This window comes from Patagioenas fasciata, chromosome 2 (genome assembly GCF_037038585.1).
Source record: "Patagioenas fasciata isolate bPatFas1 chromosome 2, bPatFas1.hap1, whole genome shotgun sequence".
Taxonomy (NCBI): Eukaryota; Metazoa; Chordata; class Aves; order Columbiformes; family Columbidae; genus Patagioenas; species Patagioenas fasciata.
Window position 1 is genome coordinate 116595824 of NC_092521.1, and position 25286 is coordinate 116621109.

A 25286-nucleotide genomic window follows, 5' to 3' on the forward strand; every position below is an offset into this window, starting at 1 on the left:
CTTACCTGCTGTTTCCCTGGAACACAGGGGGCGAAAAAAAGCCAAAATGCCAACCTGCCTTAATTAAAATTTTAGTCTCAGAAGGTGTTACAGTATGTGATTTCATTAGGTATTTAATGAAAATATTTAATCATACTTCTTATTTGTCTGGGCCTTTTTACTTGGTAGTGAGGTCACCAAGTTTTAAAACAACTCTTTTAAGGTATGGGAAAGTAACTGAGGGATGGGCATGCATCTTTAAATGATTCATAAATTCCTTGTATCCATGATTTTGCACGTTTGCCCTAAAGGTATTGGTTGGATGACGAAGTATAATGCTCCAAATAACAGTTCAGTGCTCTTTGTGAAAACATTCTCCCCCCCGTGGGACAGCGAACACGCATATAAATGGTTTTTAAAAGATAATGCTATTTCTTGTTTCTAGCAGTTGGCACTTGGCATCATAGAAAAAGGGTAAAAGAAAATGTAATGGATATTTCTTTGACACGTAAGAAGCTCTAAATCTCACATGTGATATGCAGCATTACTTTCATCATTTCTCATTGGCATAATCTAAACAACCACAACAGGATCCTTTCTGCCATCCAGGTGAGGCCATTTGTTTTATGCAGTGACTATTTTTGAGGAAAAGGCTGTGCACCAAACACTCCCTCTTAGCTTTTGCAAAGATGTAGCTTATTCTGGTTTATATAGGGCAAGCAGAGTTACGAAAATAGATTAGCAAGGCCCTGATCTGGCACATCTTTTGGATTGGGGGGGTTTGCATTGCTAGGGGAGTTGTTTTATTCCCCTATTTTTTTTTCTCATTTTGTTAGCAGCCAAGAAGTGCCCTCCATGCTTCAGATGCTCTGTGCTTTGCGTTTCTTCCAGCCCCTGGGGTTGCAAAACAAGTAAAACCGGGATTTCATATAGCTTTTTGAGGAAGAATAAATGAATAGGACAATGAGGGGCAGTTGAGCTAGATAAGTTAGATCCTGCTCCAGCAGTTGAATAGGACTAGCCAGGTGGGGGATTTCAGAGCTGTTATCCATTAAAAAATCTCTTGTGTGTCAGGTTATTTTCATCAGAAGTTTTTACTAAATCCATCAGATAAATTGCTCTGAAATAATGAAAAATTGCAGCAATCTTGCAAAATTTTTTTTTTTTTATTCTTATGAAGCTGGATGAAGATACTTTTGCACTATTGATTTTCTGGGATTTGTAACTCTGTAAACCAGAGAGAGAAAGAAGGGTGGGGAAGACAGACAAGCTGTCTTCCAACCAGGATTTTTCTTCATTCTCTTGTGATAATAAATCTTACTGGCTCATATCTCTGATGCATATACATCTTGCTGAGTTCCTTAATGCAGCTGAATGTAGCTCTCTGTGAGTCTGCCAACAAATGTGGCTGTTGATCTGTGACAAGGTTCAGGAAGCATGAATGTGCTCTTAGCAAAGCCATGGCCAATTTAGGGGCCAGGGAGCTACGATTCTGGCAGCAATTATGTGTCAAGCCTCTAAGTTCAAAATCCTACAGTTTTATAACCCCAGCTCTGCAGAGAATTATTCGAGTCACTATCATTGTAATCAATTTAGGAATATATTTACTGTGTTATGTGTTTTCAGTGAATTTAGCTGGAGTGCCCTTAGCTAAAAATTGTTTTGATCCCTGCACAACTTGAAAGAATCGATGTCATTAGTTTTAAATTTTGAAAGCAAAACTAGCATAATACCCCATGCTTTCGCCTGCAAGTGGTGCTGCCAGAGTGGGATGTGCTTTTACATGAAATGAAAGAAGCCAGACTGTAAGTAACTTACATTAAAAGGCTTCCCATGTTTCTGAGGGTCTGAGCCTGTGGAGTGCCATGGGGAAAGAGGTCTGTGTGCTGTTGTGGTTTTTGGCACATGTGCTGTTTTATGTGTGTTATAAGCCACCTCAGACCTCCACGTTATCTGTTGGTTCTTAAGACTTCTTTATTTCAGACATAGGTATTCTTGTTTTTTTCCCTTGTACGTGTGTGAAAACTAAGTAAAATAATTGCATGGTCTTACATTTTGAGGGGAAAGAGATGGATTTTTAGCATCAAGCTATTGTGTATTTGTCTTTCTAGGTCACATGGTATCCAGTTCACACTCATAAATTTTCTGTGATGTCTTCAAGTGAAACACAAAGCACAAATATCTTAGTAGGTCAAGACATTTTTGTGTGTCACAGTAGGACACAGAGGAGTGGATGGATCAACTGCAGCAGATTTGGTTTGCAGCATGCCATGCGTTTTAGATCCAAGCTTAAAGTATAAAATTTTTAAAAAGTGTTTTGGATTCCAGCTGCACAAGATGCAGTTTAAATCTTCAAACCCACACAGAAAATGACACACCAGTGGGGAAACATTCATTAGTGTGTCCTCTGTGGGAGTCTTCCAAACTGCACGCACTTCGGGGTGAGGCCAAAGTCAAAATCAGCTTAAATTTATCACTTAATTTTATGTTTTCCATGAGACTTTTAGTCCATTATTTGTGGTGAAAATGGCCACATAATGACCAACTACATAATGAGAAAAAAAAATTCCTCAGCAGCCACCCGAATCTAACATGTAACACATGGACGTGAGAAGCCAAGTCCGAGCACAGCGCCTTGGGGCAGTGCTCCTCTAGAATGAGCAGTATATTTGGACATTTTGTCGCTGGTGATAACGATGTTCACATAGGAGGTGAAACATCTGGTTGCAACCCGGTACTTGAGTATATCACACAATGTGAGGAGCATTGGCAGGAGGGACTCATGGACCCCTGTAGCAGGGAGGGGGTTGTTCTGGCTGCTAGAAACCCCTTGCCTCCAATTCCTGCTCTTAGTTGTGCTGGGGAGGGATTTCAGTATGTGCCGGCTACAGCTTGGCCAACGGTCCTAAATGCAATGGCTGAAATGTCTTCCTTTCCTCATATTTTATGGGCAACATCACAAGGCTCTTTGTGTCAAGACACACTGTTTGATCTTGCCAAACTGATTGCTGCGTTTTTTTTTTTTTTCTTCCTTCCAGTTTTGCAAGTCCTTTGGGATAGACCAGTTCAGAGCTTTTGGCAAATTAGTTGCCAAAAATTTTACCCAACTTACCAATGTATGCATGACTGAACTGCAGTTCTACAAGAACGTTGTTTTCTTCTCTGATTAGTAACTTATTGTGGGCATTGTAAGTTTCTATGATTATAGAGTAAAAGCTTCGTCCAACCACTTTAATACGTCACCCATAGCTTATTTTAAAATGTAAAGGAAAACATAGTCTAGCAAAACTGTGGGAATAGATACTGATCATAATCTTCAGCCTAGAAAACCTATTGAGCACTACTCCAGCTAGGGCAAAGTAAACTAAAATAGGCCAGAAATAGCCTATAGTATATCCACCATACATAGGTGAACTCTCTGCTTGTGGAGCGAACTGGGTGGCATTGCCAGTATGTGGTCAAAGAGAGGAAAGACTGGTTCCTGTCTCACATAAGATCAGTCTTTTTCCTTGGAAGACAGAAAATGTGTTAAGAGATAACTGGGTGACATTTTCATAAGTATTTCAAGTCTGAACATGTGATTTAATGTTCTGAATAATACTGGACACAGAGCACAGTCTAATCTTATCTTTATTCCCAGAACGTCGTATTGAACTGATGAATATCCTCTAGCAAGCTGTCCATCCTCATTTTAAAGGTTTTGGGTGATAGCAAATGTGCTTCCTCTCTGGGTAAATTGCCCCCTTGCTAATTATAGAGTCAGTTGAAACCTTGAATTTTATTTCTAATCTGAACAGTTCTAGGTTTAGCCTCCAACCACATAGTTTTATTATACTGTTTTCTATTCTGTTCGAGAACTATCTATCAGCAGATACCTCTTCATCTTTTGAATAAATTGAGCAGAGTTGAGCTCATTAGGTCTCCCAGATGAGGTGCACTTTCTGACCTCAGATCATTTTTGTAGCTCTCTTCTCAGCCCTGACTGGTTTCGGGGAGTCTTCTGCAAATGTGAGCCCCTGCAGCGAGCACAGCTCTCAAGACTGTGTGCAGAATCTGCTATTATGCTGTTTCCAGCACACCACAGTGTATTCCCTGGTGTCTGCACCCAGAGGTGGTGCTTGCTCCCCTTGGCTTTTTCCTGGGAGCTCAAATTCAGTCTTTTCCCCAGTGCTTTCGGTGGCAGCAGAGGCTGTGCTGGTCTGTATTGGGGCCGTAGGGCACCAGATTTGTGCACCCAGCCCAGTTAGCCCTGCTGAGGTTTCTTTTGGGCTTTGCTTGCCTGAGCCACTGCAGTGTGTTGCCAAGGTTCCTGTGTTTTGGGTTTGCTGGTGGTGACAGCTCAGCTTCTCCCAACACTACTGTGAGTGAAGCGGGAAGGGAGCAGATAGGCTCTCCAATCACTTCACATCAAAACCACCGTGAATTTATGCATTTTTATTGGATGGGCTTAAATGCAAGGACACTGTTCAAGTGGTGAGAATACAATATGAGTACATTAAGATTTTCAGCTCAGGGACTCATGCCAGACTGCCACACTTGTCAGGCAAAGTGCTCATTACTTTTTACCCAGGGTGCTGATACACATATTACAAAGCTATCTTGCTAATATATGCTTCTAATCTAAAATGAGCGATGAAAGAGTCCCTCCAAACATGGATGTGCTGTTCATGAAGGATGTATGCTGAGACCAGTAAAGCACCAAATATTCTTTAATTACAGCTCTGGGTGATGTTACTGGCAGAGATGTAAGACCACTGCGTTTTATCTTTTGAGATCTGTCGCCTCATCAAGAAATTAAAACATTTGTGGGTCTTTCATGCAGTCTTTTTCCCCATGGGATGTTTAAGTTAGCTCACTGTCAGCATGGTGATACAGGCTGTAAAGGTTTAGAGAATTACCTTGATGGTATGACGGCCTCTTCCATTTCAACTGCAATCCAAGGCTCATTTTTCCTCTGAGGCATTCATTGAAATTCTGCGCACGATTTGTTCCTCTGGTTGTTTAACAATGTCTCTCATGTTTGCCCTGATTTAAAAAATCCTCCTTTGTAGCAGAGATAACATAGAGCAGGATGATATAATTGCAGTAAAGAGGCCCTGGAGCTTGCAGTAATAGGATGGTTCATCTGATGTGTGCTGCCATTAGAAAATAACCCACGTATGTATGTTCTCAGGGGACAGTAAAGAGGCTTTTAAGAATTACACTTTATGTAGTATGAAAGCTAATGAGCAAAAGAGCAAGTATGGAGGAGACTATGGTTGCAGAAAGCATTCCTGTTTTCACTCATCTCCTGACACCTGTTTAGCTCCAAAACATCCATCTCTGCCCAGCAATGTATGGCTTTTTGTGCACTGCAGTCCATTCCCAAGCCTTTTGAGAATACTGGATTATTTTAATTTCACTGAAAAAAAAATAGCATGTCAAAAGCACGGCAGAGCTGAGTTCAAGGGTTGATAACTGATGTGTGTGTACAAAATAAATAGTTTTGGGAGAATAACCATCTCTGATAGTCTGTGCCCTCATGGGGAAAAAAAAAAAGAAAAAGATTTGCTGGAATGATATAGTTTCATGAATATTGCTGAAAGGTTGATATATTAAGACTATCAGTTATGCAGAGCCTCACTTCTCCCAGCTCTGTTCTTTTTCTGGCCAGTACAAAACATGTGAAGACACCAACACGCAGTAAACACCAAAGGACCCATTTCAAATGTTACATGATATGCAGAGTCAGAGTTGCAAAGTTTGGGCTATGGAGGTAGAAAATTCAGAGCAGCTGATTTCTGATATTAACAACCTCTTGTTCAAATGGATTGCCATGTGGAGTGCACATTTCATCCTCTTTTGTGCTGAGAGAGAAGGCATCTAGCAGAACAGGCTTGGCCTTCTTTGTTTTTTCACAGCATTTTCCTCTTGGTTATATAGCTTGTTGTAGATAAAGAAATTAATTCACCTTTTTATAGTCTGTACCCTCTCTGCAGTATTGTAGTATATTTTTCTACCTTGTCAGGTTTTTCTGTTCAAAAGGAATGGGTGAACTTATATCTTTCTTCATGCAATCAACATAGTAAAGGGTCAGACAGATAAAGGGAAGTGGCTTCACTCACATTGCAGAGCTTCAGAGGTGAAGCTGGATTTTGACCACCTGCTCTACTGGGGTTCTGCAGCAAGGTCTGACATCCATAACTTTATATTCCAAAGGGTACTAATAATAATTAAAAAGAAGTCCAAGAATATTAAGTGAGGAAGAGATGACAACCAGCATCTTTGGAAGGATACAAGCAGGACAGTAAACTTCTTAAGCATCCAAATTTCCACCCACAAGTGAAGGGATCCAGTGGTCAGGAGGCTGCAGTACCTCTTTCTGGGTTGATGATGTGACTTAATTTCTCTTAACGGCAAAGAACACTCAGGAGACATGATGAGATTCTTACATCAATACCTCTTTGCTCCCTCCTAACCACACTGGAACTGCGTTAGAGTGAATGTGAGGTATTTTTTTCTGTTTGTATTGAGGCCCCTCTGTGTGCACAGAGCATTATAAAGGGCTCACAGAGGGAGCAGCAAAGTCTGGTCTTCTCCAAACACCCAAGGGTGTGAGCAGGACTCTGCATGTGGGGACAGGGGTGTGAGGAGTGCACATGCCCTATGGGCAGAAGAAATTGCTGAAGTCCTTGAAGAGTAATAAGTTCCTTAAAATAATAATAAATCTAGTGGACCTCAGCTCCTAACTTGTCCTCTTTTTGTATTCCTGCACATAAAGTGTGGAGTGGCTGAGCTGTGTACTTAGCAGTGTTTGTCTGTTAATACAGAGGAGGATTTCAGGCCAGAGGTAACGCCCCCATGTGATAATGCCTACATGTTCAAGCATAAGGGTAGATACTTAGTCATTTCCCTAACTTTTTGTTTCAGTTTGATACTTATGCCTGTATTGGGCAATAAATTTGTTGTATTTGGTGAATATGGAACACAAAGCTGAGGTGAAGAGACAACTGTATGTTCAAACGTACAGCAGAGTACCAGCAGTAGTCTGACTAAAGTAAAGGTGATGCAGTCATATTTGATAGAGATAACAGAAGAGCTTCTCCCTTCCTGGCCCCAGTGGTGTGTGTGTGTCTGTCTGTTGGTAGAACAGCGGTCACCACCCTGTGTCACTGCATCAGGGTCCACCTTTTTGAGCCCAGATCTGACGTCTGATTGTACTCCCCAACTTCATGTTGCTTGGTCCCTTGCCCACCATCGATCTGTCATTCATTGCAACATCTGGAACTTACTTTGACAACTGCAAGTGACATGAGATGAATTGTCTGTTGCTGCTTCTGCTGTCATTTGGCTCCTCTCTCTTTAAACTTCCAGTCTTGCAAATACCAGAATAGTAGTGCTAAATTTTTTGATTCTTCCTCTTCCCCCACCCCCATGACTGGTATACAGGAGCTGGAGAGGACTTGCAATTTTATTATTGCTATATAAGCAATAATAAACTCAGTTACAGCACTTCTGCTGTTGGTAATTTTGTGATTAAAAAATACACTGACACTGTGTTTGTGCATAGAAAAAGAGCAAATTTGAATGTGTAATAATCTGGTGCATTTGGGAGATGTTTGATGCTATATCCCAGCTGAAGTAATCACTCATGGAACTCTTTTTTTTCTTATTTTGCTCAATTGACTAGAGATATTAATCTCCTATCTGTGGAAAGGCATCTTTAATGCCAAAAAATCGATCAGAGATACTTGGCATTTCTTTGGCATCAGAAAATATTTTGAAGGAAAGCTATCAGCTGACAGTGGACCAGCAAAAACAGAGACATTGGTTACTTTATTTTTCTTACATAATGAAGAAATGCCCAGGTGATGATTTCCAATTCGTGAAGTATATTGAAGCATGTACTGTATTCATGAATATAAATTGAGCAGACGTGACACACATTTTTCATTTAAAAATAACAGTGTTGCTGCTTCTGATAATTCTTCTTTGCCTGAAATATGCTTATTCTGAGAACATCACTGCGGAGTTAATAGTTCACTGCATAACTGCATGTTAAAAAATACAAGTGCAAAAGGGCATGGAATGTCTTAAGGAGAAATTATTCATATATTTATGATGACTGTGGCTGGCTGCCTTTTTCAAGGACAAGACGATCTTGCATCTTCATTTCCTTTCCCATTTTTCCTGCAGAATCCTTCATCTCTAAATAGTAGCATCACCCAGCCAGCCAACTTCCATCTGATGAGGCTCATTCTCAGGTTGGATCATGTTGTTGCCAAGCAGTGCACCGCACTGCTCACACTTCACTTCCCATCCATGCTTCTGCCTCTTTAGCAGCTTTTTTGCCCTCCAGATCATCCAGACTTTGCCCATTTCTCGATCAGTCCTAGAGGAGCCATGCCAGCAGAAAACCTGCAATGTTTCGTTGACTTTGAACGCAGAGCCAATCACAGGTTGAAACAGAAGCACCAGCTTCTTATCCCTGTGCAGTCACTTGTGTGTCATCAGCTTTTGCACCGAGCAACGGGAAGGACCAGACACTCCCTAATTTATGATTTTCTGCTTTTGCCAAATATGCAACTAGTAGGGTGGAATATCACACCTAATATGCTTTAATCGTATAAAAAGCCTTGCAAGGAGGAGCCAGTGTGTATACAGATGTTCTCTTTGATTAAATAAAGCCTTCTCTGTTTACATTGTCCTAGGGAGCTGCATTACATGAAAGATAAGAGGGTAAGATAAGAAACATGACCTGAAAGAAAACTACCAGATTAGACTATGAAGACCAAATACTGGTGTTGTTGAAGCCCTGGGAGTTTTGCCTCTGGGGAAGCAGCCAGGAGCCAGTAACACCCTGTGTCTGCTTGGGGCTTTACAATCCAAGAACACAACCAGGCATCCCTGAAGGTGGTCTGCGCCACAGGGTTGAAAAGCATGAGGATGCTCACTTACGTTAGACTGCTCTCAACTCACACCATTCATTTATTCCCCTTCAATTTCTACTTCTAGTAATGCTTCTCTAAAAGTAGAGCAACTTATTGACAAATGCAGCGAGAAATGATGGGATCATTTGCTGTTCCTTAGAACAAGTTTAATTTAGCCACTGCGATTGACAGGTTATTTGAAGATGGCTTTCTTCTTCCAGGTTACCAGCCTGTCCTGCCAAACCAGCAGCAGGGGTTCCAGGGTCTCATGGGAATGCAGCAGCCACCCCAAAGCCAGAACCTGATGAATAATCAACAGGGAAATCAGGTGCAAGGCATGATGGTGCAGTATCCAGCCATGTCGTCTTATCAGGTACTTGGAAGCTATAGAGAAAGACTGATTTTCTTGGGGAGTGCTTAATTGAATTAAGTTTTCCTGTCACAGAATGGTCTTTTATTACTTCATTAGGATGGTGTGTGGCAGGAGGCCTCCTGATAAATACACTTCAAAGTCAAATTGGTTTCTTTGCTTCCTGTTTACGTATTCTTAATACTCCCAAATTTCATTCTGAATTGGAAATAATTTAAATGAACTATTTATTACAGCTTACAATGCAGGTAAAATGTCACAAAGGATGAAGTAATTATACTTCTTCCTGTGAAGAAAATGAATTTAAAAGAATAAAAGCCAGAACATTGTTTATTTCTTTTGCCAGTGCGATATTGTTTCCTGTAATGAAGCTGAAGGCTTTGCCTGATCCAGTTAAAAATTACTCATCTGTGGAGGCTCCTGCCAAGTATCTCACTGTGTCTTCTCTAACAAGCTGTAGCAGATAGATTTTTGTTTAGTGGATTTTGGGGAAAGGAAAGTGGCTTGATTTTTACCAAGTCCTTAAGTTACCCAACTTTATACCTGAATTCTCTGAGATATGCTAAGGGCCTGGGAGAGCCTACGAGGTGGCCTGTCCTTATGTTTCCTGCTGGTCCTTCTGAAAAGTTAAGAAACTAAATGATATTTAATTCATATTAATAGATTGCACTGATTGAGCAGCCATTCATCTTTTCCGTTGACTTCTCTGAAAACACTACAGCAACCCAGATGGAAATGGGGGAATTGCTTGTGGGTAAAATTTTCCCCTTACATCTTCAGAATTACTGTACTGAAAATGTGCTTTAAAGGTTAATGATCAGGTTAAAGGTTTAGACCTTTTAAGTATGCCAGGGTTGATTCTTCTGTTTACACTTATCCCAGAAATTCATACTCAGCTAGATCACAACAGAGCCACCTACTAGAACCAGGAGCTGAGGGATTTCTCTCTAACCCTTTTCTAACAATGAAAATCCTCAGGGATGAGAACAGTTCTGAGCAGGAGAAAATGATACGTTTTGGCAGAACATGTTGATTACTCAAATTCAGCTAGAAGGAAGATTCAAGACCTACTTTAATTTCTTTTACTAATTACTGGGATTTTTTTCCTGTGTCTTTCTGTATTCCTATCTAGGTGCCAATGACCCAGGGTTCTCAAGGATTGCCACAACAATCATATCAACAACCAATCATGCTACCTAATCAATCAGGTCAAGGAACACTTACAGCCACTGGAATGCCTGTCTACTGTAATGTCATACCTCCTGCCCCACAGAACAACCTACGGTTGATTGCCCCACACTGCCCCTCCAATAACGTTCCAGTTATTTCTGCCAGCTGCAGGACAAACTGTGCGAGCATTAACAATGCAGGGTGGCAGGTCAAATACTGACACTGTGGCTTAGCGTGGATATACGAGGATAGCGGTGCATTATTTGACAAATAACTCATGGCCTTCAAATGAAGAGGAACACAACAGGATAATCAGTTGAGGACATAAGTACTGACTGCTCAAGTGATTTGCTGCTGGAAAAATCTGTAAAAAAAATAAGAATAAAATCAATTTTGAAAAAAATGTTTGCTGGTTAATGGTGCATATTTTTGTCATGTCTGCTAGGTATGCCTTTATAGCTTAGCTAGTGACATGAATTCATTGAGGTAAGATTTTTTCCTACCACTGAACACCACTGTGTAGATTGTAATATCCCTGATTCGGATTAGTTTTGTACTTTGTGTTGAGTTTGTGAAGCTAAAAGTATTTAAAAATATAATAAAATCACATTGTACCAAAGCTGTAATGGAAATTAAAAAAATGAAAACAACAAAAAATAATTACTGAATGGAAGGAATAATTTATATACACTATAGAGTTTTTTTATGGATATATACTGTATTGTAGTGCTTAATCACAATAAAGCTATTTGACCTCATGGAGAAAGGTCATGTTTCTACCACCTGGTTGGTCTCTTCTCTGTTTCTGAGTGAACATCCCTTTGTTTCTGCATTGTCTTGTTTCAGGTGAAGCTAAGGGAGGAATGATGCTTGATGGTTTTATGGGAGTCTGAAGAGAAGGCAAACATACCTGTGTCTTAGCATGCACTACTGTAACAGCTGAGGCCACTTAAAAAGAGTAGTGTAGCCACCCAGAAAGCATCCAATGAATGATGTACCAGATCATCTTAAACTGAGTTTGTGCTTTTCCAGTCCCCAGGACCAGTAATGTCACAAATGCAGTTTACCACAGCTACAAGCTTCTACTAACTTAGACCTGTTCTAGAGGCCAACCAAGAGCTGAGTACAAGACGACATAGATGTCCTGTGATATCCTGTCAACTGACTAGAAGATCAGTTGCTACTGATGTGGCAGCCACAGTACCCAGTAATTTTCTGCTCTACCCGGTTATTGCTACTCCAGTGATAAAGACATTTTGCAACAAAAAGATGACAGCTCAAGAACTTGGCCCATCATGTTTAAGTAGTGGGGATAAACAATACGTTGGGGTTTTGGCTTTTAAAATATGCAGCACAGTGGTTTGCCAGAAGTTTTTAGAACCCTTTTTTGAACTTCTGTGGTGTTTCTCATTGCTATAATACTTCCATGTTCACTCAAATTCGCAACTTGTTCTGCTAAATTATTCTTTGTCCATAAATGCTGCATGGAGTTCCTCGTTCGGTTTCAGTGATGACAACATTTGAGTCACAAATTTGTTTACCAGGCAAAAGCCTGTGGCAGTTTTCAAATAAGCCGAATTTTTGATCACTTTGAACACCTTTAAAATAGGTAGGAGTTGAGCACCCTGGAATTATGCATGTACATCATGAAAAAGCCTGAGATCCTTCTATGTGTAAAATCTGCCTGTGTCATAGAATGGTTTTAGGTACAGTCAGAATGACAGTAGCCTACAATGCCTTTGCCCATTGTCAAACTGAATGTGAAACAGCTTTTCCCTTTAAGAGGGGTAGCATTTTCTTTGCACTCTTCAGCTGTGGAAGCAGGAACTGGAAAGGCTACAGCCCATATTTAAACAAATATTTTTCTTTTCTATACAATAAACAGGATTCAGTATTATTTTATATACATGTCTTAGAGTGCAGAATTTCTACTGAATCCAGTCCTGTGGGATCATAAGAAAGCCAAACACTGAATTTTATGTAGTGTAATCACGAGTCATCTGCTGAGAGACAGTCAAGAACAGGTAAGTAAACACAATTCACTCTTCAATTAGAGGTGAAAAGCCTTGGGAGAGCCTACAGATTGATTTTTTTAATTATTTTTTTTTCCTTTTTTATATCAAGATACTGCATTAGAATTTTGGCTGTGACCCTGAGCTCTCAGTTCAGATGCTCTGCTTTGTATGTTTTTTTTCATTTTATTTTTTTGTCTACTATGGAGGTTTTTCTCCTAGCGTTACAATCAGTCATGAGACATAATTGGGTTTGCTGCTGCTGGGTGACTGATGGCCGTGCTTCTCTGTCAAGGCTCCAGAGTCCAGCAGGAAGGACCTGCAGGTGGCCTTGCCCGGGACGGGTTGTGTGTAGCCAGGCCGAATGAGCCGTGAGGGGGATGAACCTCCATGCATGCGGTGTGTGGAGTGAAGAGACCCTTTGGTAATCACCACGTTCAATTCCTGTTTCTTCTCTTCTTTGAAGCACTACTCTTACCTTATTGATCTTCCTTCTTGTCAGAGAATTATGAATGAATTGCCTGGTAAAAACAAATCTTCCCTCACTATCATAGAGCAAGGGCAAGCTGGCCTGTAGCTGCTCTCAGCAGGGATGGACAAGGGAGTGGAAAAGCAAAGTCTACAAATCTTGCTTCTGTAAAGATACATTCTTGTGTCCTTACACTGCTCTTGGTCACATCCCCTTGGCAAACAGCATATCCCACAACTGACCATGGCTGTGAGTTCCCATAGTTTACCTGTCTCTACCCGTTCTTTGACCAGATTGTATCAAACATGTACGTGGCTCTGGGAGCAGGGATCCCGCTGACTGACTGCTCTCAGCCTTGTGGCAGCAGCACCTACCTGCACATTCATGTACCTTCCTGCTGAAGTGAGGCTTCAAGTTTTTATGTAAAACTGAGCAATTTCAGGAGGAGGTCACAGCCACTCACCTCCAAATGACCTTCATCTTCTGATTGTCTCACTCTCCAAAGAGTCTGAATCTCCTTAGGCATATGAGAAAACTGAATTTCATCTCCCTAAGCTATGGAGAATGCCCTAATTATTAAGGTGTCATATACATGGGGGAGATATCTCATGTGGTGGTGCACATACTTGCTTTATTCTGGAAGAATTTGTATTTGAAGAAAATTAAGTAATTCTGTTTCTGTATCAAGTGAAGCACATAAATTATTCTCTCATTTTTTTTTAATCATACAATATTTTAAAGTCTCCAAAACTTTTTGTTCGTTAACAAAATATTCTAAGCTGGATTGTTTAGCAGCCTTCTGCTGTTAAACCAGAGATGTTTCAGCCTTGTCAGTAGGTGAGGAGGACAAAAGAAGTTGCCTGCAAATACAAATAACAAAAATGGGTAGGTGAATCTCAGCGCTTCTTTGTCAGTCCTTTGAACTAGAATCATAAAATCACAGAATAGTTTGGGTTGGAAGGGACCTTCAAAGGTCATCTAGTCCAACCTGCAATGAGCAGGGACACCTTCAACAAGATCACGTTGCTCAGAGCCACATCCAGCCTGGACTTGAATGTCTGCAGGGCTGGGGCATTTACCACCAGTCTAGGCAACATCTTCCAATACTTTACCACCCTAATTATAAAAAAAACGTCTTCCTCATGTCTGACCTGAATTTCCTCTCTTTTAGTTTAAAATTGTTACCCCTCTTCCTGTAGGTACTCTCTGTAAGAGGAGTGCTTTAGACCCACCTGACCAAACTTCGTTCAAGCAGCTCAGCAACTGATCACCTTCAATTCAGAGTCCAGCTTGTAGTAGTGAAATGATTTACAGGCCATGGTCCTCTCCCATAGCATTGCTCTGTCACTGTGGGCTTGTTTTTCTCTAGTTTTCCCTTGGAATTTCTCAGGCTTAGGCAGCACCTCTGTGGCAGCCCTGTTGTGGTACTAGGGACTGTTCATTGCATTTTCTCTTTAGCTGCTGCATACTCACTTTGGTAGTTGTATATTGCTTTCTTCTTTTTTATATTCTGAAGCTGATGGAAAGTTCTCCCAAGGCCCCATACGTATTTAATTTACCACTTCTTTTTTTTTTTTTCTTTTTTAATTTATATTGCACTGGGAAACCAAAGAGGCATATCCTGAATTAAGCTGACTGCATCAGATGACACTGATCAGCCTTTTGGATGGGTGTAATTCATTTGGGCTGTAATTTGTAGAGGTTGTACATCCTAACAAAAGCCAGATGCCATTTGCTATTGTTTTGCCCTTTGTGCTGCCCGAGAAGTCAATGATTTCCTTCTAAAACTGTATTCCCTTATGTTTCTGTTTAAGTCCGTGTGAACAGCTTCCTGTACTGAAGGAAGGCTGCATAAATTATTCCAGTAGCAAGGAATGGAAATGTGCCAGGAGGCCACAATACGCCCAGAGCATCTTGCTCTCTGTCCCATTAGCTGCTCTGCAGCACGGTGATCTGCCCTGCAACAGACATTGAGTGTTTCAGTGTGATTCTTTCACCAGCATTCCCAAAAGCAATGCAAAATGTGCACTGCCCAGTCTCCTTTCAGCCCTCTCCTTCACAAGGCTGCTGAGCTGTGACATGCGTTGCCCCTTTGGAATAACTGCAGAGAAACCAGTTTCCTGCTTTAACTTGAAGTGGGGAGGCTCTGGTGGAGGGTGATGCCTGGCCAGGTCTCAGAGCTTTGACTTGCTGTCTCCCAAGGCTCCTCCCTTGACTGGTAAAGAATCATGGAATCATCGAATCATTTTGGTTGGAAAAGACCTTTAAGATAATTGAGTCCAACTGTTAACCTAACAGTGTCAAGTCCAACTCTAAACCGTATACCTAAGAACCTCATCTGTGCATCTTTTACCAGGGATGGCGACTCAGTCACTTCTCAGGGCAGCCTGTTACCTATGCCTGGCAACCCTTTCAGAGGAAGACTAGTTTCCTTAGTTCCCAGGACTATGTCTCCCATCCTTAGTCCAGAGACTTCAGAAAGGCTCACAGCTTCAACACCTGCTTACCTCACGTTATCTGAAACCACATTTCTGAGGTGGGACATCACCACCTGGTCTTAGACAGTGGCCAGCTCAGGGCAAACGCTGAGACAAGCTCTGACTAGTGCTTGGGCAGAAATCCTGTGATGCTCAAGCACTACTCAAAGCTGCCTGGCAGGCTATAGAAATGCACTGAGTTTTTTGGAGTGGAAGAAGCCTCATCACATGCACACAGCTTGTGCCTACCATAATACAGCTGTTGCAGCAGTTTTGAGGATGCCTGCTCCCAAAACAGGGCAAGAGATCCCCATCTCTGACTGAATTTTTGTCCCTGGTTTGCTGTAAGAATTGACTCTCTTCCCTGCTGGTTCTTTTCATTCTTCAGAAAAGTGGATATAATGAGCCTTCGAGGCAGTGGACTGATGGTTAAATAATTAATGCCGCTCAGTGTTTCTGAGGATGGTTGCCCCAGCACTCAGTGAGTGACATGAACTTTTGCTATACTGCTATATGTTTTGCAGAGTTCAGCTTTGGTTTGAATACTGCTAAAAATACTGCTTTCAAGTGCATGTCAGAAGGGAAAATCAAAGCCCACCCTTCTCGCCCTTTTTACGATATCTCACCAACTGTGGAAGGGGACGACTCCTTGTTACCTCTCCTGATATAAGGACAAGAAGATGTAAGAGGAAAAAAAAAATCATATTAAAACAAAGAAAACAGGAGAAGAGCTCTTTTCCCCCCACAGAGTGTATACAACCTGTGGTATTCCTTGCTGCAGGATGTTAGGTGTGCCTTCAGAAACAGATGGACAAGGTCAGAGAAGAAAGTTGTACTGAAGGCTGTTAAATACAGGTAAACAGTGTCTAGTTCACAGAGGCAGGGAACAGCCCAGAGAAATGTTGCCATATCATTGCCCCATTCTTAAACCTTTCTCCAGATGCTATCAGAGATGAGTATTGGATTGGGGATGAACCTCTGACCCGACCCAATATGGTAGTTCTGTAAAGCAATATTTGTTACCCAATACTTGGTAAGGAAATAATAATAATAATAATAATAATAATAATAATTAGTATCATCTGAAAAAGCCCATCCTATAAAAAACCTTGAAGGATTGGAAGGAGGAGGTAGGGCTAACCCTGGGTTAATTTTATTCAGTTTGTTTAGTGTCAGGTGCCACTGACTGTGTGAGTAACTGACTGGCATTACACAGCTGCTTGTTCTGCTGTTCAGAGTAGGATGCAATACCATGTTGAGGATGAAATAAACCTTCCAGTGGGAAGTACCTCATGATCTTTTAATCAGCTTTCATTTCTTCTTTGTAGCATATAATTGTTCATTACTGTTGCAAAGGTTAATTATACACAAGCAATGTTTTTGTGCTAAGAGTTGTTTGCTTTAGTTAAGAATAACTGAATTTTTTTTTCAGGTGGCATTTTCCATGTAAGCTGTTATTTCATGTCAAAAGTCCTGGCTTTCCTGACCATCAGGTGTAGTTGCTACTAAGAGTGGGTTTTATAATGTTTTGTCACTGACTGAACAGAGGTTAATTGATGCAGGAATTGCAGGAATAAACAGCAATAGAGCACCTGAGATCAGCTTTCAAGCTGAAGAATAACAAGTGTTCTGGGTAATCTTATGGATGGCTTGTTGGAAGCAGTGTTGGATTCCTCCTTGGTTTTCATTTGGAGAGATCAGCTGCAAACACACACATGCTTAATGAAGGTCTGTATCTCAGTTCATCCTTGTGTTTTTAAGGAAAAATTTTGGAGGCTGCAGATTTAGGAAAATAATTCAAAAAAACGTTGCCTTTTATGTTGCAGGTACAGTTTTACAAAAGACAGTTGTAAAAAGGAAATGTAAGGAGAGGATAATATTATAGTAAAAATACATGCTTCCTGGCACAGAAATCTCCATTGAACTCTACTGAATATATCCCTAGAGGAATGCTTTAAAAAGGTCCCCTCAAAAAGTGCTGTGTATCTTGAGATAAAAAGCAGACTTCACAGTTCCCAAGGCTACATGTTTTTTTCTTAACCCTAAGGGTGAATCATACGGGTGTGAATCAAGGCTCTTGCCATATCCAGGTTTTGCTTGCAAATCTATGCCATATCAACTCCACCATCATAAAAAAGACGTCTTATCTGCACAGAAAACAGGTGTATAGATGTATATGAAACACTTTATTTATTTTTTTTTCCAAGACTGGAAATTTTCTACTTAGCTCCTATTAACTTTGATCTCACCACAATTAAATCTTATGCCAGGTGGAGCTCCTGTGAAAAAAAGGACTTCTGTGCATGGACATGAGCTGGCAATGTCCAGCAATGATGCACACTTACGGCTCAGAGGCCAATTGTATCTTAGGCTGCATCAAAAGGAGCATGGCCAGCACATTAAGGGAGGTGATTCTGCCCCTCTGCTCTGCTGAGACCCCACCTGGAGTCCTGTGTCCAGTTCTGGAACCCTCAGCACAGGAAAGACATGGACCTGTTGGAAAGAGGCCAGAGGAGACCACAAAAATGATCAGAGGGCTGGGACAGCTCTGCTGTGAAGACAGGCTGAGAGAGTTGGGGTTGTTCAGCCTGGAGAAGGCTCCAGGGAGACCTTATTGCGGCCTTTCAGTACTCAAAAGGGGGCTGTAAGAAAGATGGGGACAGACTTTTTAGCAGGGGCTGTTGCAGTAGAACAAGAGTTATGGTTGTAAACTAAAGGAGGGGAGATTCAGGCTAGACATGAGGAAGAAATTTTTTACAATGAGGGTGGTGAAACACTGGCCCAGGTTGCCCAGAGAGGTGGTAGATGCCCCACCCCTGGAGACATTCAAGGCCAGGCTGGTTGGGGCTCTGAGCAACCTGATCTAGTTGAAGATGTCCCTGCTGATTGCAGGGGAGTTGGACTAGATGACCTTTGAAGGTCCCTTCCAACCCAAACTGTTCCATGATTCTATGATTCTGTGTGTATGTATGTGAGGAAAAATGTTTGTGATGGAAAAAAAAAAATTGTTTGGTGGGTTGGTTTTTGTGTGCATTTTGTTAGTTTGTTTTGTTTTTCTAAAGCTTTTCAAGTAAAACAAAGATTTTAAAAAATTTCTTATGAACCATGCACCTGTTTTCCAAGCTAAGTTTTGCCCATTCATTGAGGGCATGATTTAGTCATGGGACACGATGTCAGGTGGTGGGTGGTCTCATTAACAATCCTTTGATGTGCAAAATTTGCTGTAGTTATTTGCACAACAAATTATCTCATCTAAGAACCAAAAAGGGAGAAAATTGACATTGAGATCAAACCTTAAATGGTAAATCTGGACAAATTCTGCCTTTGAGATAAAAACTTTTCAAATACACTAGTGAATATTTCTACAGGAAAAAAAAAAAAAAAAACACAAATAAAAAGAAATTACTTTCAATACCTCAAACTGTGCCACCCATTGTGAAGTCCAGGAGATCAGCTAAGTTTCCTCTAACTAGCAGTTTAGAACAATTCACGCATGCACTCTTAATCACATTAACAGTAATGGAGGACAACGAGCATCCAGAATCTCCCTGACCCAAATTTTCAGTGAGGGTCAAGTCTTGGCTCCGCTTAAGCTTGAGGTGAGTTTTCTCTCACGTGGAACAAGCAGGAATGCATCTGCATGAAGCTCACGTGTGGCACTTGAACCAAGCTCATGTGTGCATTGATGGCCACTCTTTCATTTTGTTTCATCTGTACAGATGAAACACTGAGGCTTACAGCGTGCGGCAACTCAGAACTGCTTCAGGCATCCACAGTCCTGCTTCCCACTGGGTGCATAAGCCTGTTGGGCAACACATTCCCATGACTATGGGCTATGCACAGCTTGATACTTTTCTTATTGATATTGATATCAGCAAACCACATGTCATTGGGCTCGCTGCCATCTTCCACTGGGCTGAAATTGTCAGGGAGTGGTTCAGAAACTACAAAAGGGGTCCAAATTATATGAATAAATCTGGCTCCTTCCTGCTGTCCTGGGGATGGAGAAGGGGGAAGAAAAAAAAGGTCTGTTTTAAGTATTTCTTGAACAGTCCATTGGGACTTGAAGATTGTACATAGTTGGTGTGTGGTGGAAGGAGTTACTGCTGATGTGTGAATAAAGATGTTGCAGACATCAGAGCTGTCACACAGCAGCAGAATGAGCTCTGGATGTGAAGCATTCATACAGCATAGGAAAAAATTTGATCTGAGAATTGTTCTTTTACTTATTAATGTGCTTCTATGCTCCCCTGGACTGGGGCTGTATTTTTTAGAAAGGTGCCTTTCTCTACAGCCCATGTTCTGTGGTAGAGAACTAGAAGCATCGCCCCTCTTTGATTAAGAAATAATTGGGTTTTGGACCAAATTATTTTTTGAGTGGGTAGGCTAATTGTCCGAACAGATGTATGTGTCTGTTTAGCAAAAATGTTTATTAGTGAGAGTAACTGGCATTGTCCAAGTATAAGTGTGTAAAGGGAAGTGCCATTTTTTTCAAACCACTCCTCCACCACGGGATCCTTCTGGTATAACTGTAATTTAGAACCATTCTTCTCATTATTAAAGCATATTTTGTTTAAAAACAAGGGGTAAGGTTTAACTACAAAGGTACCAGTGGCTCTTTGAAAACATTTTTCGTGCAAAGAAATACACCTTTTTTTGTGAGAACTGAACACTTCTGCATTCAAAGCTTCAGTGGCAAGGCCTTTTTGCTCATCTCTGCTGTGATGAGCTCTGTGAATGCTGATACAGTCATGAGTAGCTAAAAGAGAAAATTTTGCTGCTTTTTTTTCCCCTTTTCCCTTCCTCTTTGTGCAGTCCGCTTTTGTTCCAGGTAAAGAAGCCTGTGCTGCTGTGAGCTGGGGCTGAGAGGGCTCTGAAACGACATACACAGAAAACAAATGGCTTGCAGATTCAGTGAGAGAGGTGTGATAGCAGCTAGTTTTGGGGAGCACGCGAGGAGGTTCAGAGTCAATGATATGCTGCTGTGTGCTTCAAGTACATGTGCTGCTCCCCCAGAGATTAGTGCAGCAAAGCCTCTGAAGATGCTGGCTGAAGCAAGGAGCCTGCACTCATGCTTGCTTGTGAAGGCAGGCCAGCACCAGCGTGACCTGATGCCACCGTAGCTTGGAAACGAAGTCACACCCTGGCTGCCTGTTCTCTGTGCCTATTCTGGTCAGTGTTGTAGTGCTCTTTGTACAGCGGAGGCATGAAAAAGCCAGCTGTGGCCATACACAGGTGCCAGGGAGAGAATTTCTAATATCAGCAATATGTATAAGATGAGTAGAAAAAGGATACCTAATGCTCTGGCACCCCTGAGATCCAGAAGGGAGATGAAACAGATGCTAATAACCACACTATGGGAATGGTTCTGTGGGAGAGGACCAATCTTTTGAGCTTGTACAGAAACGCAGGCAGAAAAGGCACCATTAGAGATTCTCAGCCTGTGCTACCAACCGATAATATTTCCTTTTGCTGCTGCTGCTTGCATTAGAAGAAGAGTTATTTTCCTCAGAGTTTTATGATAAAGACATATCCATATCAGTGAGGATGCAATATTCTAGGGTAGAATGAATCGCTCTGTGCAAGTCCCTGTTCCTCTCTCTTTTGACAACAGGGGGGCAAGATAATTAGTGCAGCTTGACATCTAACTTCTAGACAGCGAGAAGTGGGATAAATGATACCCATGACATGGAAATCATTCCAGGTAGACCAATGACAGCTACTGGATTGCCAACGCCCTGTGCACGACTATCATTAAAACACATACTCTCCCCCTCCAACCCTCCCAATATTTTACCAAAGTGGAACACAGCCATGAATCAATGCAGTGTGTCTCATGGGTAGTAGCTGGAGAAAAAGCCTGAAGGTCTGGGATGCTCTATCACAGAATTATTAATTTCTTTGCAATTAGTAAAATCTTGAGCCATGAGACGACCGAGAGGAAATGCTGGGATATATTTGACACTAACAGATAACAGAGGAAGGGCTTTCAATTCATTGCACTGTCTTGAATCCCAGAGTACCAAAGGTCAAAACCATTCTGTTTTTCAGGCTATTACTCACTGTATTTCTTCTCAACAATCATATATCTGTGTCTGGCCTCCCAGCCAGGCCACTTCAGATTGAAACGGTGGCTGCCAGCATGTAAGAGAATCTGGGTCTCACGCCAGCCTACGCAGCAGTTAAGGCCCTGATAGCAGAGATCCATGTTGTTGGTGGCTTTCAGATAGCAAGAAATGTCATCTGCTGGCCTAACTGCCTCAACAGATGCACATTCCTGTCAGTCAGCTTTGGTTCACATCCACACTTAGCTTGCAAATAAGTCCCTAATGCCAATGGCCCTAGACACGCAGCTATGTGACCTTCTGGTCACTTGTGATGACCAAGCCATCCTGGCATCTCTGAAGCTCAGAGTCATGATAAAGCAGGCATCCTTCTCAGTAGTCTTCCGTGACACTTAATCCTGCATTTGTTTCTTGCTTACTTACAGCAGCTGAACTGGGCATTAAGAGTCCCCCATGCCTGTGGCGCTGGAATCTGGAGCTGCGCTTGAGCAGGTGACGTTGTCTCCTCCCAGCCGTCACTGGTAACTGCTTGGCAAAGTCCAGCCCTGAAGTAAGCTGATATGGCCCCATATAAATATTTCACACACTCGGCTTTTAAAAGAAGCAGAGCCCTCTAGGGAATGGACAGTACAACTTCGCCAGCGTTATTTTTCCAACCTCAATCAGAGTAGACTTGTCCTCCCTGAAGATGTGTGCTCTCCTGCAAACTGGAGTGGTGTCCTGATGGGTCCAGCTCATCTCGGGTCTGGTGGCAAGGCAGGCCTGAGAGGCTCCTGCACAGGCACACTTCTGGGCTCCTGTCGTGCCTCTCTGTGCTTTTAAACATAAGCTTGTGCTACTGATCAGAGAGCAACAGCTTTAGCTCCCCTCTGAAATGTTAGTTTGCAAGCCAGGGGGGTGAGAACGGCAAAGGGGCACACTCGTGTTTAAGGCATTGGATGCTACTATATAAGGTAGCAGCATTTTTTTTACCCTTTTCATTTCCAATGTGATTCTATAGAGAGGTATGACATGTATGGAAGTTGTTTTACACTAAGTCATTCTGAAAACCTAGCTCATTAAACTTGTGTTGTGTTCCAGTTTTGTTACATCTCCACTATCAGTGCACATAAGATAGTGTCAAATATCAAAAAAAAAACAAGGACAAGTGTAAATAATTAGCTAATTTAGTGTTGTACTTGAATGCTTTTTATTTATTTGCTCATTTTTATTTCCTTCTTTTTATGTTTTCTTTCTCAAGTGTGCATTTTTCTTAACATGCTATTGAACTTTGAACACCAATTAGAAGGAAATAATTATTTTTTCAAGCAATGTCACCACCTCTGAATTTCTCTCTGTATTTTGTAGATTTTAAATTCATTATTTCTTAAAGTTAAAATGTTGTTTTGATTTGATGGTTTGTTTTTTTCTTTCCTTTAGAATGATCTTCATAGCCACAAAATGCTCTTGGAAATGGAATGTTGTACTCGACGTATAAAAGCAGCCAATACATTGGAAAATATATTTTCCACCTAGCATAAGTTATCATACACGCTGTTGGCATTCAAATTTGCTAATGTGCTTTTGGCTAAAATATGCTAGATACCAAATATGACTTTAATTGGCATGTCTCTTCAAAAAAGCATTCTAGTTGAATGTGTGAAGTAGAGCTGCCCATTACAACACACAGATGGGCAGGAAAACTGCCGTCTCAGGGACCAGATTTACAAAGTTCTAACAATTCTCATTTGTATACAATGCAATACTGTAAGCTAGAGACATGAGCTTGCGTTAAGGTGCCACTGGTTTGCACACTTATGGCCATCCTTGTGCACAGATTCTACTTCTAGTGTTTGCAGCTATCTAGAAAAAGCAGTAGTGACATCGCCATACAGGAAAATGGTGATAGTTTTGGAATTTGATAATGTAGAACTTCATGACTGAAATCCACTTCTTCCTGCTCTTTTACTAAAAGTCTTAAAATTTCTACCCTCTTTCAGATGAACTGCTGATCATATAGGAAACCCTCTCCAACAGCACCAAACTCTTGATACTATTTTTTTTTATATAATAATTTTCCCAGATGTTTCGTTGTAAACTCCCTGCATGAGGATGCTAGTCTTATCATTTCTTAGCAGATGGAGCTGCTTGGGTGAAGGGTTTTGACCAAGATCAAGCAGCAAGTCAGGAGGCAACAAAAAAACAGAAAACAAAAAGAGAGCAAGAGTGCGAGGCAAATACAAAGTTCCTCCATGTAGCTGATGCTAAAACTAGGAGACATCAGCATGGTAATGCTCAAGGCTGTAATGAATTCCTTGTCCTCAGTGTTGCAGAGGAGGGTACATGATGAATCTCAGAAGTAGGATTCATGCCTTGCTCATTCAGAGCAGCTTAACTTCAAAAGCAAGGAGCAAAATTTGTGTGGTCCAACCCTTGCCTTCTCTTACTGTACTTCCTTGCTCAATTAATTTTTTCTCCTAAGAGATGGATAACAGGGTTGTTGATATATTGGCAACAGGAGAAATCCAACTCAGACAGCTTATATAACCTGACTTTTCAAGATGTCAGGGGATTTTTTTAGATATATATCTGTACTTGTTCTTTTGGTTATCACCGAAACAAAGTTGTCCAAAGTTTGGAGCATGGTAGGGCATGAGAAAGCTGAGAAAGCTCAAAAAAAGAAGGGCAGATGTGATTTTTTTTTTTTTTTAACTACCACAGCTCTAGTAAAACAAATCAAATACAGCTTTAAAACTTCCCTGCTTGAACTTATCCTCTTCCCCTTCCCTCTCCCTGGGGTTTCTGTTTTAGAGCTCTTGAACTGATTTGTTGAGACAGATCAAAGTATAAAGTATTTCTCAGCTGGTCTTATTTCTCTCACTGGATTGTAGTGGCAGGAGACAGGCAGCTCATTACCACTGGGAGAGTGCTCCTGTGAAACCAACTTCATTACAGCTGGTAAGCAAAATAAGATTCAGCTGGAGCCATAGCTCAGTCTCACCATCACAGAAATAAGTTATTTTAGAATAAATAAATAATGTCACAGTGCTTCTCATTAGGGTATGAGGCTGAGTATTAACATGATGTTAAATACATCTGAACTGTACTATTTCTGTCTGCTACTGTGAAGCCTTTGAAGTGTATCTTGGGTTTGTCCAATTTCAAGCAAGTTTCTCCTGTGCTTGTACCTTTTCTTTCCTCTTCAACAGAGCTTCAGTGAACAGAAAGGATGGGGAGAGGGTTATGCACCTCAACAGCTTGTGAACCTTCTCCAGGTGCTGACTGCATTTTGTCACCAGGAAGTATTTGATCTGGGTATGTTTTCAAGGTGCATGAACACGGCTATCTCAACCCAGTGGTGACTCCTCATTTTTTGCAAGAGTGCATCATGGAGGCATAGCATAAAGCAGGAAACCCAAAAACAGGCAGAGACCAGGTTTGTTGGCTGTGAGCTCCCATCTGAGAGCAGCTCAGAGCAGGCAGGTTAGGAGGTTGCTTCTTGCTGCAGACCAGATGTGTGAGCAGTCTTTTCGCAAGCTTCTGTCAGACAAGGTGCAGGTCAAGATTTCTGCCTTTGCCCTTGTCCTTCCCCCAATATAGGCCCTCAGCAGCCCAAAAAACAGGAAAAAAAACCCAAAACAAAAACAAAAAAAAACCCACAACAAACAACCCTACCTTGTTTTAACTAGGGTCAACACCATGGTTTCCTCACAGACTTTATGGGTAAGGCAGTGGGAATAATGGTTCCATCCAGCATCAGAGCTGGTTTGTGAAATTATCCCCTGAAAAAAAACTTTAATCTGAAAAAGTTGGGAAGAGGAGAAGAAAGAGAAGGGAACTGACCCAACCAAAGCCA

General features: G+C 41.4%; 1 protein-coding gene across 21 annotated transcripts in view; it reads left to right on the forward strand.

Moving 5' to 3' along the window:
• ARPP21 (cAMP regulated phosphoprotein 21) overlaps positions 1–11207 on the forward strand; it is a 198780-nt gene extending 187573 nt beyond the window's left edge. For all 21 annotated transcript variants that reach the window (XM_065829991.2, XM_065829992.2, XM_065829986.2 and 18 more), the window contains 2 exons: positions 9110–9261; positions 10391–11207. In XM_065829991.2, coding sequence (XP_065686063.1) covers positions 9110–9261; positions 10391–10648 — 410 coding nt within the window. In that variant the 3' untranslated portion in view covers positions 10649–11207. The remainder of the gene's footprint in view (positions 1–9109; positions 9262–10390) is intronic.
• The last annotated feature ends 14079 nt before the right edge of the window (positions 11208–25286 follow it).